Raw genomic sequence first — 15,301 nt, 5'->3', positions numbered from 1 at the left:
TGGGCCGCGGTTGCGTTCGGATCCGTCAGCGCTGGAGGGACACAAGTCAACCAATGGGAACATGGCAGATTTTCACACGGCGCGCTCACTCGCTCTCTCTCGGCGAGATGAAAAATCACGAGTCTGGATGCTGACCGACGGGCTGTTGAGATGCTCCAAATCCGAGCGCGCCGGCGCCGCTGTTGAAGCCGCCCGTCCCGAACGCTCCCAACGTGGAGCCCAACTTATTCTGGTTATTCCCAAACAGAGACGCGGTCCCGGCGCCCACTGCGCCACAAACACATCGACAGTTAAGTGAGCACATGGAGAACGTCAACAGTTCTGATGAACGTCAACAATTCAGAAGAAAATACAGTGGAACATTTTTCACGATTTGGGATCCATTCCAAAATTGGCGGAGAAAAAACTAAAATCGGTAGGAAAACAAAAACATTAGTTCCTGAGGAAAATGTCAAACCAATTTATCGGTAACAGACACCCCAAAATAGTGTATTCATTATAAAAAAAAAATACAATTAAATAAAAGTTATTCGAGAGAAAAACTGCAGTAGTGGCTGACATATGAGGTCGTGTTGCAAACCGTTAACACAGCAACTTATCACCGTACTTGAATTCGGCTTACAAAATATGGAGTTAAAGGAGATACAGAGAGCGACTATTACGAAAACTGGGGCATAAAAAAAAAAAAAAAAAAACAGGTTCCACTGCAAGAAAAACACCAAACAGATCACACAGTAAAACATCAGTAAAAATGACAAATCATATAAAGCAACGGTAAGCCCAAATAAATGGCTGACGTTATGTACGTATGATGGGAAGAACATCACAAGAGACTGCCTCATTTTTCTGATTCTAAATTAATCCTTTGGACCCGGCCCGCCAATACCTGCTCCAAAGGTGTTACCCAGTCCAGTGCCAAGCCCTCCAGTGGTTGACTTGTTGCCAAATAGATTACCTCCTGCAGGGTTAGCGCCAAAGCCTGCAAACAGCAAAATAAAAAAACAAACAAGCAAATGTTGTAAAAGTTCAGTAGGTGTCAAAGAAGTACAGTCATTTCCTGCAACAGCGTCTATAAAGTCTACACACCCCAGTTCAAATGTCATATTTTTGTGATTTAAAAAAAGACCATGATAAATCTAATATTTCTTCAACTAGTACAAATCAAAGAGATTTTTTTTTTAAAGCGAAATAAAAATGAACAATTGAGAACATGATTGCACAATTGTGCACACCCACTTGGAACTAGAGATGTGGTCGTGTTCACACACCTGCCACCATTTGAAGAGCTTCAGCTGTTCTAGTAGGCTTTCCCTAACATTTTCATTTGAGCAGAAGTCTCAAGGTTTTGTGCCAACACTGCGACTGGGAAATGTTCCTATTTCCTAATTCTACAAACAGTCTCTGTTCCTGATACCGCTACGCTTCACTGTACTCGGTGTTCTTTTTGTTGATGATCATCGCATTGACGCCAAACGTTCCTTTCAGAATTATGGTCAAAAAGTTCAACATTTGGCTTCAAAAATGTGCAAGACGCCACTTGACCTCTCCCAGACACGTGCAAAAACATGCCTGACGAAAAAAAAGGAACCTTTGCTCTTACCAAATGTTGAGGCGTTGGCTCCAGCTCCCAGCGTTAGCGCAGGCTTGTTGCCAAAGATTCCAGTGCCGGTGCCAAAGGACGGCGCACTGGTTGTGGTGGTGCCAAAACCGCTGGCTTTGTTTCCAAATATGCTCGGCTGCAAGTGGCAACGTTAAGTGCGTCAGCATCTGCCGGCTCTCATTTTGACACCTTTTCGACTCATCACTCTTACCTGAGTGCCCACGCTCCCAAAGCCGGCGGTGGCCTGGCCAAAAAGTCCGGCGGCGGCACCGAAGCCAGTGGAGGCGCTCGTCTGAGCGGCGCCGAACAACCCGGCAGACTGAGACGCTGCCGTGTTGCCAAAAAGACCCTGGGACGTTGCAAAAGTAGCACAATGCAGTCAGGTCCATTCATATTCGGGCAAGCATGGACGCTAGTGATAGACGGAGATTGTTTTTTTCGAGGCCGATACCGATTATTTGTAGTCAAGGAAGGCGATGGCCGATATTTCAAGCCAATGTGCAACATTTGCAGCAAAAGACAAAATATTTGCATACAATTTTTAAAAAAATTACTTTTTCTTTTAACTTCAAACATATATATAGAATTGACAGTTTTGTTTAACTAAAACTTCTAACAAGCTTCCAGGGCCATCAGCACATGTTAAGCTGAATTAAAAACTAAACAAGTAAATACTTCCCTAAAGTTTTCTACTAAATTATTTTTTCCCCAAAATGTCAACATACGACGATCACGTGACTGTCCAAAATGGTCCATACAGCATTTAATGCAAAAATATTCATAAAAAGTGCTATAAAATTATAATCGCTCAACATAAATTGACACTTTTTTCAGGGAAGAGTTGAAATGAACCATTTCACAGAATAGCTGGTTAGTTTGTCACAAGTCTTGTGTTGCTTTAAAGTTAATAAATGTACAAGACAATTCTTCACGTTATCAATATATCGAAGAATATTCATTTTTTTGTATTGCTGCAAATGAAGTACATAAGTTTAGTATCCCTTTAAATAATCCAGTAGGTGTAAAATATGAACTAATTATTTAAACTTATTGTATTACGTCATGACTATGACGGACCAGAACGGGATCCGGCAGGGCCTCCAAAACGTTCAAGTTTTTTTGTGTGTGAAGAAAACTGGAGGTGGCACAGTTGACACGTGTGAGAGGACGCAGGTGTGTGCGTGCAGGTCTCACCATGGTGCTGGCACTGGCCTGGCCCATGGTGTTGGTGTTGCCGAAGGAAAAGCCGCTGCTCTGCGTGGTGGTGGTCTGACCGAAAGGCTTGAAGAGGCTGCCAGCCTGCTGCTGCTGCTGCTGCTGTTGTTGCTGCTGCTGTTGCTGCTGCTGCTGCTGGTTGGGTTGGCTGAACAGGCCCCCCGTCGTGCCGCTGAAGCCTCCCGTCGAGGCTGATACGAACAAAGACAGTTTGAGTGAGCGCTGGGAAAGGAGATGATGAAAATTCAAGTGCACCCCGCTGACAATGCGGGCATCGGATCGCACCTTGACCAAAGGTGCTTTTGTTCTGTCCAAACGTGAAGTTGTTGTTGGACGCCGCTGAGCCGAACAGGCCGGCGGGGGCGCTGGGCGCGGGAGCGGCGGCGCCGAACAGGCCGCCCGCCGCGGCGGGCATTTGGTTGGTGGCGCCCTTCCGCCCCGCCTGGTAGTCCTCCAGCCTCAACTCCTGAAGCGGAACGAATAAAAAAGGTAGCCGTCAGAAAAGTAGCCGGGCAGCCACCGGCGCCGACTTGTCGATCCGCCTGCCGAGTCACCTCCAGGGATTTGTTCTCGTACTCCTTCATGGCGGTGATGCACTGATGCTTGGTGTTGATGTTGGTGGTCACGCCGGCTTTCACCATGGTGTCATTTCCGGTTGGAGCCTAAGTGCGAGAAAGAAAGACATCAGACTTGGACACGCACTTAACATTGAACGCATCAAGTGACATTTGCAAGCCAAGCCCTGTGATGTCATATCCTGTCGACAATTCAAGCCACCGGTCCACATTTAGACTTCATCTACTCACGTTAAATTTGACTGTGGTTCCGGGCTGCTGCGCGGCCGAGAAGCCCGAGCCTCCGAACAAAGACGTGGCCCCTCCGAAAGGGTTGGCGGCGGTGTTGGTGGCGCCGAAGAGCCCGCCGCCGGTGGTGCTGGTCCCGAAGCCTGCGTTTTGGCAAACACATGCCGTGATCCGATGAAAAGCACGAGGGCGAACTCGACCACGGCAACTCACTTCCAAAGGACGTGGGCTTGTTGGCGCTGAAAGCATTGTTCTGCTGCGAGAAGAGCCCGCTGCCCGCCGTGTTCCCCGCCGCCGTGTTGCCAAACAGGCTGGTGGATGTGGCGCTCGGGGCGCCGAAGCCGAAACTGGTGCTGGTGGACGACGTCGCCGGCTGGTTGAAAGTGCTGGAGCCGAACAGGCCGCCTGGAAGGGGGAGGAGGAAGGCGGGGCGTCACTCGGTGCGCGGGCGTCAACGCGGCGCGACAAGAGAGTCCACCAACCAGGTTTATTCTGTGCAGTGCCAAAGAGCCCTCCGGTGTTGGTGGTCGCCCCAAACGCAGATGTACCGAACCCCCCCGTGGTCCCAAAGCCCGCGTCTGCACACACAGAGCATACGCTGACGTCGCCCAACATGCCCAACGCCAAAAACGAGCCACGCCGCTGTATTCCGATGGGTGTCGCCCTCCCCTCCACTATCCCACGCCCCAACCCGCCGTCGGTCGGCACGGCACGACACCAGCCAAGTGACCCTTCTCGCAGCGAGCCCGTTTGTCCTCAAGTCCAAACGCAGCGGTTGTTTGACTTTACTTACTTTGCTGCCCGAAGGTGGACGAGGTGCCAAACCCCCCCGAGCCTCCGCCGAAGGGGGTCCCGAACGACTTGTTGAACATCTTGCCCTGCTAGCAGGCCAGAGCGGGTTCACTGCACACAAGCACAACACAAATCAACATCCTGTCCTGCTTTCTCAACATTTTTACATGACGAGTCAACAGAGACAACCGAACTGTTTGAGACAGCGATCGACATGAATTATTTTTAGTACTGTCCCCATCTGCTCATAATGTAATGTGGTAGGTTTGAATGATTATTTCATATTTAATCTTAAAGTAGCAACATGACCAGTAGAGGTGCAACCATTACTCAATAACTAATTTATCAACAACTATTTTGATCATCGATAAATCGAAAACATTTTATGACCTTCTTAAGATTGGCCAAACGCTCTTAACACAGCCTATAAACAGTAAATGTCAGATTTCTGTCATCCTGCGAGAAAGCTTACTACTTACAATTGTGCCGAATCAAAATAAAACAATCGGCAAAGCCAGCTTTACTTTGGAAGCATTCATCAACATTTTTGTTTTCTGACACATTATTGGACCAAAACAGTTACAGGATTCTGTAGAATCAGTTTGTGTGTACAACGAAAACGGTCAATTGATTTAATATTAAGAATGAATAAATTGACCACAATTTGTTGCATTTTTAACTGATTTCCAGATTCAGCATTCTTTTTATATTTATCACATGACAATTGACATTCATATCACTGGAATCATCGTTAAAAGATCTGTCTGGTAATGCTGCTCTCGTGTGAATCATCCAATCGCTGAAATTTGACATACATAACCTAAATACTCAACGCGAAGACTTACAACAGCATCGGAAACCGTGAACGCCTCACAGTCAGCATGATCCAGCTTGCTCGAGCTTTCCCTTTTTGACATTCCATTTCATTGTATCCAGGTTAATCACTAAAATAACACATTTGACTAGCTGGCGAGTGTTTTTATGTAATAAAGCTGATTAAAAGCCGTTAACGTCACAGCCAGCGTCCACTAGCACGCTGTAGCATTCTTTCCGCTAGCACGATAGCTCGCCGAACTCATCGCGCCCATGTCAACAAAGTGACTTTCGTCTTACGTGGGGGGGTCGAACGACGTCGCTTTCGGAGTCTCTGCTCGCAACTAGCAAGCACAGAAGTATGCGAAGAGGCTCGTGAAAAACTTTCGAGCGTCCGACTCGAAAGTAACGCTAGCCGTTCGGCTAACTCTGCTTAAACCACAAGAAACGGCGAACAAGAGGCCTTGCTGTTAGGTGACTTGCCTTCGGGGACGAATTACTCCGTTTCTCCACCTCCAGCTTCTTTGTAGTAAAAAAAAAAACAATAATAAAAATGGGGGAAATGCACAACAAGGTTGGAAAATGTGTCGCTAGCTTGACATGTAGCTAGCTGGCCGGTTAGCTTTGTCAGCGCGGAGGGAAACTATCCAACATACGCCAGGACGCATTTTTAACATGCGCGGTGACGTTTGACGCATTTTCAGTTGTGCGTGATTACGTCACGTGCTGCCACGGATTTACGAATGAGCTCTGCTGTCCGCGTTTTCTGGGATCCACGCCCGAATTATAACAACCACATCATCACGATTACAGTATTTTTTGAACACTTTATTGAACAATAAAAATTAAAAACTGACCGAAACCCAAATAGTAACCTCAACCGTCCGATGCGCTATCTGCTGGAGACATGTAGTACTGCACTTGTAAATGCTTTACATCATAAAACGGCGCATCATTAAATCTGCCAATTTTGTTGGAAAACAATTGTTTAAACCATTTTGAAAAACCCGTGTGGGCGGAGTTAAACGTTTAAGTCCACCCGACGTGGGGGCACGCCTCCAATTGCACTCTGCATCCAGGGCTGCTTGGAACAAACAGCATATTATGCTTAATTGTGTTTGTGACTAGTATATAAACCAGCCAAATGTTATAGTAGTCAAACGCATTTTATCACATTTTGACATTAAAGTTATCCTCACAAATAACATTACAGAGATCTAAAGTCCAACACTTGTTAATGGACAGAGAGTTGTTGTTTTTCTCTTAGCTTTCTTATTTAATTCAAAAGCCAACATCGAATTAAAACTGAGCACACATAACAGAACCACGCTGTCGAACAAGACACAATATCTGTGAATAAACTGTTTTATTATCAAAGTATTGAGCATCATTTCCCTTTTTCTGTCTTTCATTGCTATCCCCAACTAAATATTCTTGAAATCCAGTGTGGGTGAATCATTATCCTCCGAAATCCAGCGCTGAAATGCTTGCCAACATATCTTGGTGTTTACATTCACAGCCACAAAAAGCACAGCAAATTTGTTCTACCTTAAACCCCTGTTTCATAAAATCCCCACAAGGATAAACATCATTCATCATCTTAAAATGTGTTTCTTTAGCCTTCAGTGATATCATGGGTAGAGTAAGGTACCGGGTTCACTAATTTCCTGAGTATATTCTTTCAACAAATTTTTCCTTTTTATAGGCAATGAAAATATTTAGGATATAAGGCCACCACGTAAAAAATTATGAGTAATTTTTTTATCTATAAAATTAACCTCGTCAATAAAGAGTGATGGAATCGTAGGTATTCTTAGGTCATAAAGTAACATTCCTTTCACTATATTTACCATAGCTTGTGGTATAGCTTGTATTGTTGTTTCATACATCTTAAATCAAATGTCGTGACAAAATCCTCAAATGTAAGAAATGCTCTTATATTCAGTTAATGGACACAATGTCATTTCACCGAGTAAGACCGCCATTTTGAATTGTGACGTAAGTTCCGAATTGACAAACATTAACCACCAGAACATTGCATAGCCATAGGTGGGATTATTGTCAAATGTTTTGATGCTTCGACAACCGACACTGCTTTTATTTCATGGCAAAATAGCCGAGGATAGACATGACAAGTCAACTTCTGCCTCGTCGAACTCCTGCAGTAGCAGCGTTGCTTCCAGCAGATGGCGCCCTAGATCAGGCCCGGGGAACGATCTCGCGCTATTGTTCCTCTTCCTCCTCTTCGTCCTCCTCGCCCGCCCGTCGCCATGGTGCAGATGATGGAGTCTCAGTGCGAGTACTTCATGTATTTCCCGGCAGTGCCCATCACGGACCTTTCCGAGCCGGCCCGGTACCGAAGCCTACCTCGCCGGAGCCACCTCTACCTGGGGGAGACGGTCCGCTTCCTGCTGGTGTTGCGCTGCAGGGACGCCGGCAGGGCGACGCCGACCGAGGCAGGCCACGGTAAGGGGGGGGGGGGGGGGGGGGGTGAATGATGATGCTCTATGTTGAGTGGAATAGTTTCAAATCGTCAGCGCTTGCTCTGTTAACTCATATCTTATCCGGCGCAAAATATTAAGAAGTCTCTGCATGTGTACAACCACACGATACAGTAGCACTCATGCTAGGCTAAAATGTAAATATACAGTCAGAGGTGTAACGATGAACAACTATTCGATTATCAAATTCATCAATAATTATTTTAGAAACATTGGCCAACAGTTTTCTTTTTTTTTTTTTTCTATGTATGCCATAAATGGTTTCTCAGTAATTTTGGGTTGCGGAGTCTGCAAATGACATCTGTTTTTATTGGCTTCACTTTTTGAGTTATTGATATTGAATTGCTTATAGAAATTAAATTGTCTTTGATCAAAAGTAGTGTTTGTGCTATGACATCACCCGTTTACTGCTAATATGCCTATTTATTTTGTTGTTGTTGACTTTTTGCTTGACTTTCACATGAAACCATGATAGAAGGTTCTCTGCAATAAGTTATGCAATTTGCCGTCTTTCGCAAGATCGCATCAAAAAGCGCAAAGAAGACGGTCGGGCTTCAAAAAAAAAAGAGATGCATTATGCAGCTTCATCAAAGTTGGACAATAAAGAGAATAGCAAAGTCATAACTTGACTATCCTTCGCACTTAAACAAATATATGGAATCTCTCAAAAAGTGGAGCCAATTCGGGAAAAAAACAATGTCACTTTTGGATTCAACAACATCAAAATACCAGCGTTGACCAGTAGATGAATTATTAAGATTTTTTTTTTTTATTGTTCAAATACTCAGAAGTTCAGTTTATCAACATGAATAGTATCTGATTTCTGTAGTCCTCCATGAAAACGAACTGCGAAAATGTGGGGCTTCACTTGTTCGTGTTACGGTACGGGAATGACAGGCAGTACACGCCCTCTCCAGCAGGGGACCCGGAATGTTTCGGGAGCGAATCGAGCAGCAGTCGCGCCTGGCGCGAGCTGGCCGGCTCTCTGTGCGCCGTGGCCAGCGTGAGCCCGGGCGAGAGCGGCCGCCACCGGACCGGCCAGCACCACCACGACTACGGCAGCAGCGGGGACGAGGGCTGCTGCGACGACGCCGGGGACGACTACATGGCGGCGGCGGAAGCGGCCATCGCGGCGCTGGGCAGCAGGGTGGACTCGCGATGCCGGACCTTCCGGGACTGCAAGCCGCTGCTCATCCACAACTGGTGCGGCTCGGCCGGCCGGGAGTTCCGCAGGGCTCCGGTTCAGGTCGGTGGAGAAACGCGCGGAAGGTTTTCCTGCGGTGCGAGGAATGTCTGAGCGCTCGTCTTTTGTCCTTCATGCTGCGCAGTCTCCTCTGGACGAGCCGATGGTTCTGGCGGACGAGGTCATCTTCCCGCTCACCGTCTCCCTGGACAAACTCCCCGTCAACACCATCAAAGTCAAGGTGGCCCCTCACACGTCCGCATTTCAGAAAATGTCTGTCGAGTTGTAGCTTCGCGCTCCACGGGCCGTCTGGTCCTCGCGGGGCCTCGTCCGTCCTCAATCTTTGTGACGTAGCGATTCTCTTTTCAGAACGCGTCGTTGCCTTTTTTTTTCTCCGGTCCGCACTTGCCTTCCGATTTGTCCAATGTGTGGCCCTCAGGTGATGGTCACGGTGTGGAAGAAGGAGGCGGAGCAAGCGGAGGTGCAGGAGTTGGGCTACCTGAGCGTCCTGCAGCAACGGGAGCCGTCGCTCACTTTCAGGCACGACCTGAACACCTTCAAGGCTCAAGGTTTGCTCTTCACGGTTCGCGCATCAGTTTTTTTCCTCAAAAATATTCACTCAACAGCCCCATGATGGCATCGATTTTTTTTTTTTAACAAAACAAAGAAATCTGTCGCTGCATACGTTGTCGATGCAACTTTTCCGGTGGGATGTTGCCAGAATGCCTCACAATGCAGGAGGCGTCCTAACAAGACACACACACACAAAAAATCTGTTGTTTTGTATAAAACAACCCCAAAAAGTTGTTTCCCCCCCAAAAATTAATAAATTGGGTTGGTTTGTGATTCATTCATTTGATCCAACTTTTTGGGCTATTATTCAACCAAAAATGTTTGGGTCATTCATTTGACCCATCGATTTTGGGTTAAAAAAGTAACACAAAAAGTTGGGTCAAACGAATGACCCACAAAACAAAATTGTGGATGTCTTGCACGCCCCCCCCCCCAAAAAAAATAATTTTAATTGTTTTTTTTACAAAACAACCCCAAAATGTTTTTTGACTCAAAAAACAAAAAAAGGGTTGTTTTGTGTGTTATTCATTGGTCCCAATTTTTGGGGTTAAACAAATTGCACAAAAATTGCGTATGTCCCTTTTGGACCCGATTTGGGTTATTTTTTTAACCCAACAGTTTTTTTAGAGCCATAGACCAGGGTTCACCAATTCCGGTTTAGATGTTTCCGCCCACTAGCACACCTGATTGATAATCAGCATGCCTGATAACGATCCTAGTCTTTAGTATCAGGTGTGTTGGTTAGGCAGAAACATCTAAAACCTGCAGGACTCCGGACCTCGAGGACCGGAATTAGCTTCTGCTAATCGAGATGATCTGGTGACGTTCGAAGGCCCTGCTAGAGGCGTTCCTCAAACTTGTCCACACTTGTTTTGACTCAGTCAGCACCACCTTGACCGTCCTGCCGCCTCCCGCCGTCCGCTGCAAGCTGATGAGCGTTTCGGGGCGCCACTTGGCTGTGCTCAAAGGTACGGCACGCCAACGCCCGGACGTCAAAACAGGACGTGACTTTCTTTCTTCTCTGGTCCCTCCCAGTGCTCAACAAGTCGTCGCAGGAGGAGGTGAGCGTGCGGGACGTTCGCATTCTGCCGGACCTCAACGCCTCCTACCTTCCCGTCATGCCCGACGGTTCCGTGCTGCTGGTGGACAACGTTTGGTGCGTTCACAAAAGCTTTTTGGGGGGGGGGGGGGGGGGTTTGAAGAGTCTCGTTTGACAAAGTTGGCGAAGGGCGCTTTTAACCGCCACGTGCTGCCGTAGCCACCATTCGGGCGAGGTGGGTATGGCTTCTTTCTGCAAGGTGGACAGCGCCGCCTGCCGCCTTCCCAGCATGCTCGGCGCCTTAGAGGAGCACGACTTCCTGTTCCAGGTGCACCTCAACGACATGCCGCAGGACGAGTCCAATGAGGTGCGTTTGAAATGCATTGCCTCACAGTGCTGTTGCACGCACTTGCCAAGAATAACCCAACTTTGAGTCGAAGAAATCGGTCTTTTCGTGTAAAACTCATAAATACGTGAGTCCAAAAATTGGGTCATTTTGGATAAAACAAACCAGAATGTTGGGTTAAATTGACACATAAAGTGCACGGGTCCATTTGGATCCATAATTGGGCTACTTTTGACCCAGCTGTTTTTAGATTGGAGGGAAAAAATCCCAAAGCCTGATTTGTAAATGCATGCCTTGCTCCCACCAACGTTTGTGTCCTGCTCAGGGAATGGAGGTTCCTCTCGTTGCTGTGCTGCAGTGGTCAACTCCCAAGATGCCGTTCACCAACTGCATTTACACCCACTACAGGTTTGAGCGCCTCGACCCGCTTGCCACACGCTAGCCAAACGCTATATTAGCTTCTTCCTGAGGTGACAAAAGTACTCGCATATACGTATGGAAGCAAAACTGATTCAACTCCTTCACTTGGGTGAAGCGTCTCAAATGTACTTAAGTCATTTGCTCCCAAAAACGTATAAATACGTTCTATTGTAAATGTTTTAAGAGTCCCAAAGACGTATTTATATGTTTTTTAAAATATATATATTTATGCTAGAGCATACAGAAGGTTTTGGTGCAGCCTTCTCAACTGCAGAGAACGGCTGAGGAAAATGCTAGAAAACGGCCAGCAGGTGGCAGCAGAGCAAAAAAGATGAACCGGGGCCATGTTGCAAACAAGCGTTTCCCCCCCACAATTTAAAGCAGAATTGTGAATAATGATGAAACTATATTCTACTGATAATTGCTGTAAAATGGAAACAGATAGAAATATAAAAAAAAAATCCTGATGAAAGAAGAGACTCAAATTTTTCTTTCTTTTTGGTAGCTTTCATGTTTTGATAGCAATAGAACACAATATTCTGTGGGCCTTGCAAAATCAGTCAAAGTCCAGTCAAACAGCCGGGAGCGAAGGGGGTTGCTTCACTGAAAATGGCTGCCAGTCAATGAGTTAAGTACAAAAGTAAAACTTAACTTAGCTAGCATTGGTTGAATCTGTTATGCTAGCAACTGGTCGTACACGTTTCCACAGCTTTGCTAACATTGCGAACTGAGGAGCAAATATTGCAGAATTAGCTCACGATCACGCTTGAAAAATATACCTTGCTTCCTTACTTGTATGTTTCTCCAGATTACTGTCGACTGAGAACGTTTTCACGCCAGTCGCTTGTGACTTTTTAGGCCGGCACACGACTACACATTTGCCACCAATCGTTCGCATTAGCCAACATCAAAAGAATGAAGGGGAATACTTGCTTCTCTTATCGGCCATTTTGAAAAATGCCCTCAAGAAGCATTTGCAGTGTCTCACTTCCCTGTGGTGTGCGTCCCGGCAGGTTGCCAAGCGTCCGCCTGGACCAGCCCAGGTTCGTGATGACGGCCAGCTGCCCCAGCACTGTCAAGGTCAAGGAGCACTTCAAGGTCAAATACGTGCTGCTCAACAACCTGCAGGACTTCCTGTCCGTGCGGCTGGCCTGGACTCCGGAGGGTGAGTTTGGATTTGGCGGCCTCTAGTGGCTGAAACAAATTCAACGCAAACGGGGAAGCGACACATGAATTGGTCATTACGTATTTAACGTGCAACTAACACTTAAAACGTCTTCATTTACTCGGTCCAGAGTCCGACTGTTGTTACTAAAAACACATCACCACCATTTTTTTGTTGGCTGACATGTTTTTTTTTTTTTACTCATTTCAATGGGGAAACATGAACAGATGAATAAACTTTGAACTTCAAAAAGGGATGTTGTACTTGACCGTGCAACGCGTTTGCGCTTTCAGGGCGCGGCCAGAGAGAGGACGCCACGTTGTCTGCGGTGGTGTGCCACACCCCCCTCAGCAACCTGGGCCATTGTCGCAAAGGCAGCACTCTAACCTTCAGCGTGGCCTTCCAGATCCTCCGACCGGGACTCTACGAGGTACGGCCTGCAGGGGGAGCCGTCGCGCTCACCTTCTCTCTGACCTGCGGGTCAACCAAAATAGTTTTTAGTTATCCAGAGGGTAATCTGCCCGATCAATACCAAAAGGGATTTTGAGTTGACAATTTAGTCAACTCTATGTGGACTAATGAGTTAATATTAACTATATAGCATTGTTAGTAGCCATTTGCCACTACTTTACAGAAGAACATCAGTTTACGAATGTCATCCGAAATTCATTGAAATGAATGAAAATACATAAAAAGAGTCCATTTTAGAAATATATTCCGCATGTATATGGCGATTAGCGAGTAAGAACTGAATGAGTGATGGCTGACCCGGTCCACCTCTCCTCCAGTTGAGTCAGCACATGAAGCTCAAGCTGCAGTTCACAGCGTCCTTCTCCAACCCGCCGCCCGACGCCAGGCCGCTCTCACGTAAGTGCGCTGTGGGTAGACCATGTAGAGGTCAACAGGCATCTTCGCTGAAGCAACCTCCTTCGCTCCCGGCCGTTTGACTGGAATTTGACTGATTTCGCAAGGCCCACAGAATATTGTGTTTTATTGCTATCAAAAAAAATGGAAGCTACCAAAAGAAAGATTAGAGTCCCTTCTTTCACCTGTTTCTGTTTTCAGCAATTAGCATTAGAATATAGCTAAGTCTAATCATTATTCACAAACCTGTTTAAAACACTGGGGAAAAGAACCTTTTTGCAACATGGCCCTGGTTGATCTCATACTCTGCTGCCACCTGCTGGCCGTTTTTTGTAATAACTACCATTGCTTCAAGCATTCTCTTCAGGCTGCATTAAAGCCTTCTGTATGGTCTAGCATAAAAAAAACGTATAAATAGTAGGTTTTTGGGACCATGATATTATTTAAAATAGAACGAGATGAATGAGTTCAGGTGGAATTGAGGAGACCTTAAGAAGACACCAAGTAGACATTAGGCAGACGTTGTGTTGTTGTGCTTGCGCTTAAACATGACCCATCACCTTCTGCTCACAATCGAGTCGCCTGATTCCGAGTCTGAATCCGCTCAGGTAAAAACAGCCCATCCAGCCCGGCCATGCGAGACCTGCTGGACCGCCACCAGGCCAGTTTGGGTCGCTCCCAATCTTTCTCCCACCAGCAGCCGTCTCGCTCGCACATCATGAGGTCAGACCGAGACCAAGGCCGCACAATTTTGCCTTTCGTCCCTTACACGGCGAAGGGGTTCTGTACAGTGACGCCAGTAGACCTTACTGTGTGTGTGGTTCAGGACGGGCAGCGCCATGGAGCGGCGCGCCATCACGCCGCCGGTGGGATCTCCGGTGGGCCGGCCGCTCTACTTGCCGCCGCAGGACAAAAGCCTTCTGTCGTTGGACAAGATTGCCAAGCGGGAGTGTAAAGTTCTGGTGGTGGATCCGATATGCGGGGAGAACGTCTAGGAAGACATCGAGGAGGACACTAAGGACGCCTACCAGGTCATCTCAAAGGACAACCGGGGAGCAGGACACTCAGGTCAAGGAGGACATCCGAATGTCCTTGGGTGCCTCGAAAGGCGCCATCAACTTTGAAGCGACGTTGTTTTATCGCGGTCTCACACTGTGTACAATCTTCACTATAGCAGATAATCACGGGCATATTTTCCTTATCCTCTGCAAAGAACGTCTAATATTACAGCGGCTTCCTGATAAGTGATTGTCCGTATTATATTGCGTCCAGGTGGCCAAAGTGCGCACACAAAAGGCGCTATAAAAAACAAAACTACGGCGTATATTTGCTATCTGCTGTTTTTTTGTGTCCAGGTTAAAAGGCCGAACTGTCTAATGTGAAAATATTGCTTTGGGGCCACCTTGTGGCATCTCGGTGCCAAGGAACTATGTGGAAATGAGTTGAGGAGTTTCCGCTTGTGCGTTGCCACCATCTTGTGGTATCTCTTGGCAATTTTAAGCATTTTTGAGTTTGAGTGTCAATTACGTGCAGATTTTTGCCATTTGTTTGTTGGGCTCTGTCCCGAAACCTTGCAAACAGCAGAGCACTGTCATCATCATCATTATTGCTATAATTGATTAATATTACTACTAGGGAAGAAATTTAAGAGGACATTTTTGCAGTATTATCAGCCGACATCAGTATCAACTTGAATAAACTTTACTTGACACAGTTTAAGTTTGTGATGAATAATGCCTTTATATATATATATATATATATATATATATATACGTTCCATTGTCTTTGATGGGAATATCGCCCCTACCAACATGGTTGCTCAGCATGGCGCTGTTCACAACAACCAGGCAGTGGCGTCATGATGCATTGGTTCCCTAGAGACCCACAAAGGAGAAAATTGTAAGACGTGAAAATAATAGAAGAGGGTTTCGGTGGTGCTCATTTTGGTAAAATTGTATATATTGACATACTCCAAACTGTGCAACAA

General features: G+C 46.4%; 2 protein-coding genes across 4 annotated transcripts in view; one reads left to right on the top strand and one right to left on the bottom strand.

Moving 5' to 3' along the window:
- Positions 1-5,908, bottom strand: part of nup98 (nucleoporin 98 and 96 precursor) — a 17,600-nt gene extending 11,692 nt beyond the window's left edge. The window contains exons 1-13 of one of the 2 annotated variants that reach the window (XM_086098889.1): positions 5,707-5,908; positions 4,412-4,521; positions 4,101-4,196; positions 3,832-4,023; positions 3,622-3,761; positions 3,370-3,477; positions 3,101-3,281; positions 2,795-3,006; positions 1,812-1,949; positions 1,601-1,736; positions 887-979; positions 136-267; positions 1-31 (exon numbers count right to left, since the gene is read on the bottom strand). The exon at positions 1-31 is cut by the window's left edge and continues 103 nt beyond it. In XM_086098889.1, the coding sequence (XP_085955015.1) occupies positions 1-31; positions 136-267; positions 887-979; positions 1,601-1,736; positions 1,812-1,949; positions 2,795-3,006; positions 3,101-3,281; positions 3,370-3,477; positions 3,622-3,761; positions 3,832-4,023; positions 4,101-4,196; positions 4,412-4,490 (1,538 nt within the window). In that variant the 5' untranslated portion in view covers positions 4,491-4,521; positions 5,707-5,908. The remainder of the gene's footprint in view (positions 32-135; positions 268-886; positions 980-1,600; positions 1,737-1,811; positions 1,950-2,794; positions 3,007-3,100; positions 3,282-3,369; positions 3,478-3,621; positions 3,762-3,831; positions 4,024-4,100; positions 4,197-4,411; positions 4,522-5,706) is intronic. The other variant, XM_086098891.1, reaches the window with a different exon arrangement.
- Positions 5,909-7,417: 1,509 nt separating this feature from the next.
- Positions 7,418-14,459, top strand: LOC147161216 (trafficking protein particle complex subunit 14-like). Of its 2 annotated transcripts, XM_086057701.1 has the most exons (13): positions 7,418-7,689; positions 8,642-8,970; positions 9,053-9,148; positions 9,347-9,476; positions 10,362-10,448; positions 10,516-10,636; positions 10,739-10,886; positions 11,191-11,273; positions 12,299-12,450; positions 12,744-12,880; positions 13,239-13,317; positions 13,923-14,037; positions 14,141-14,459. In XM_086057701.1, the coding sequence occupies exons 1-13, from the start codon at positions 7,494-7,496 to the stop codon at positions 14,307-14,309; spliced, it is 1,842 nt and encodes a 613-aa protein (XP_085913827.1). In that variant the 5' UTR covers positions 7,418-7,493; the 3' UTR covers positions 14,310-14,459. The 2 variants fall into 2 exon arrangements, with proteins under 2 accessions (XP_085913827.1, XP_085913828.1); XM_086057702.1 differs by lacking the exon at positions 10,362-10,448.
- The last annotated feature ends 842 nt before the right edge of the window (positions 14,460-15,301 follow it).

This window comes from Leptonotus elevatus, chromosome 16 (genome assembly GCF_054856555.1).
Source record: "Leptonotus elevatus isolate MCC_2025b chromosome 16, RoL_Lele_1.0, whole genome shotgun sequence".
Taxonomy (NCBI): Eukaryota; Metazoa; Chordata; class Actinopteri; order Syngnathiformes; family Syngnathidae; genus Leptonotus; species Leptonotus elevatus.
The sequence above is the reverse complement of the archived record's forward strand: the minus strand, read 5'-3'. Positions and strand labels throughout refer to the sequence as shown.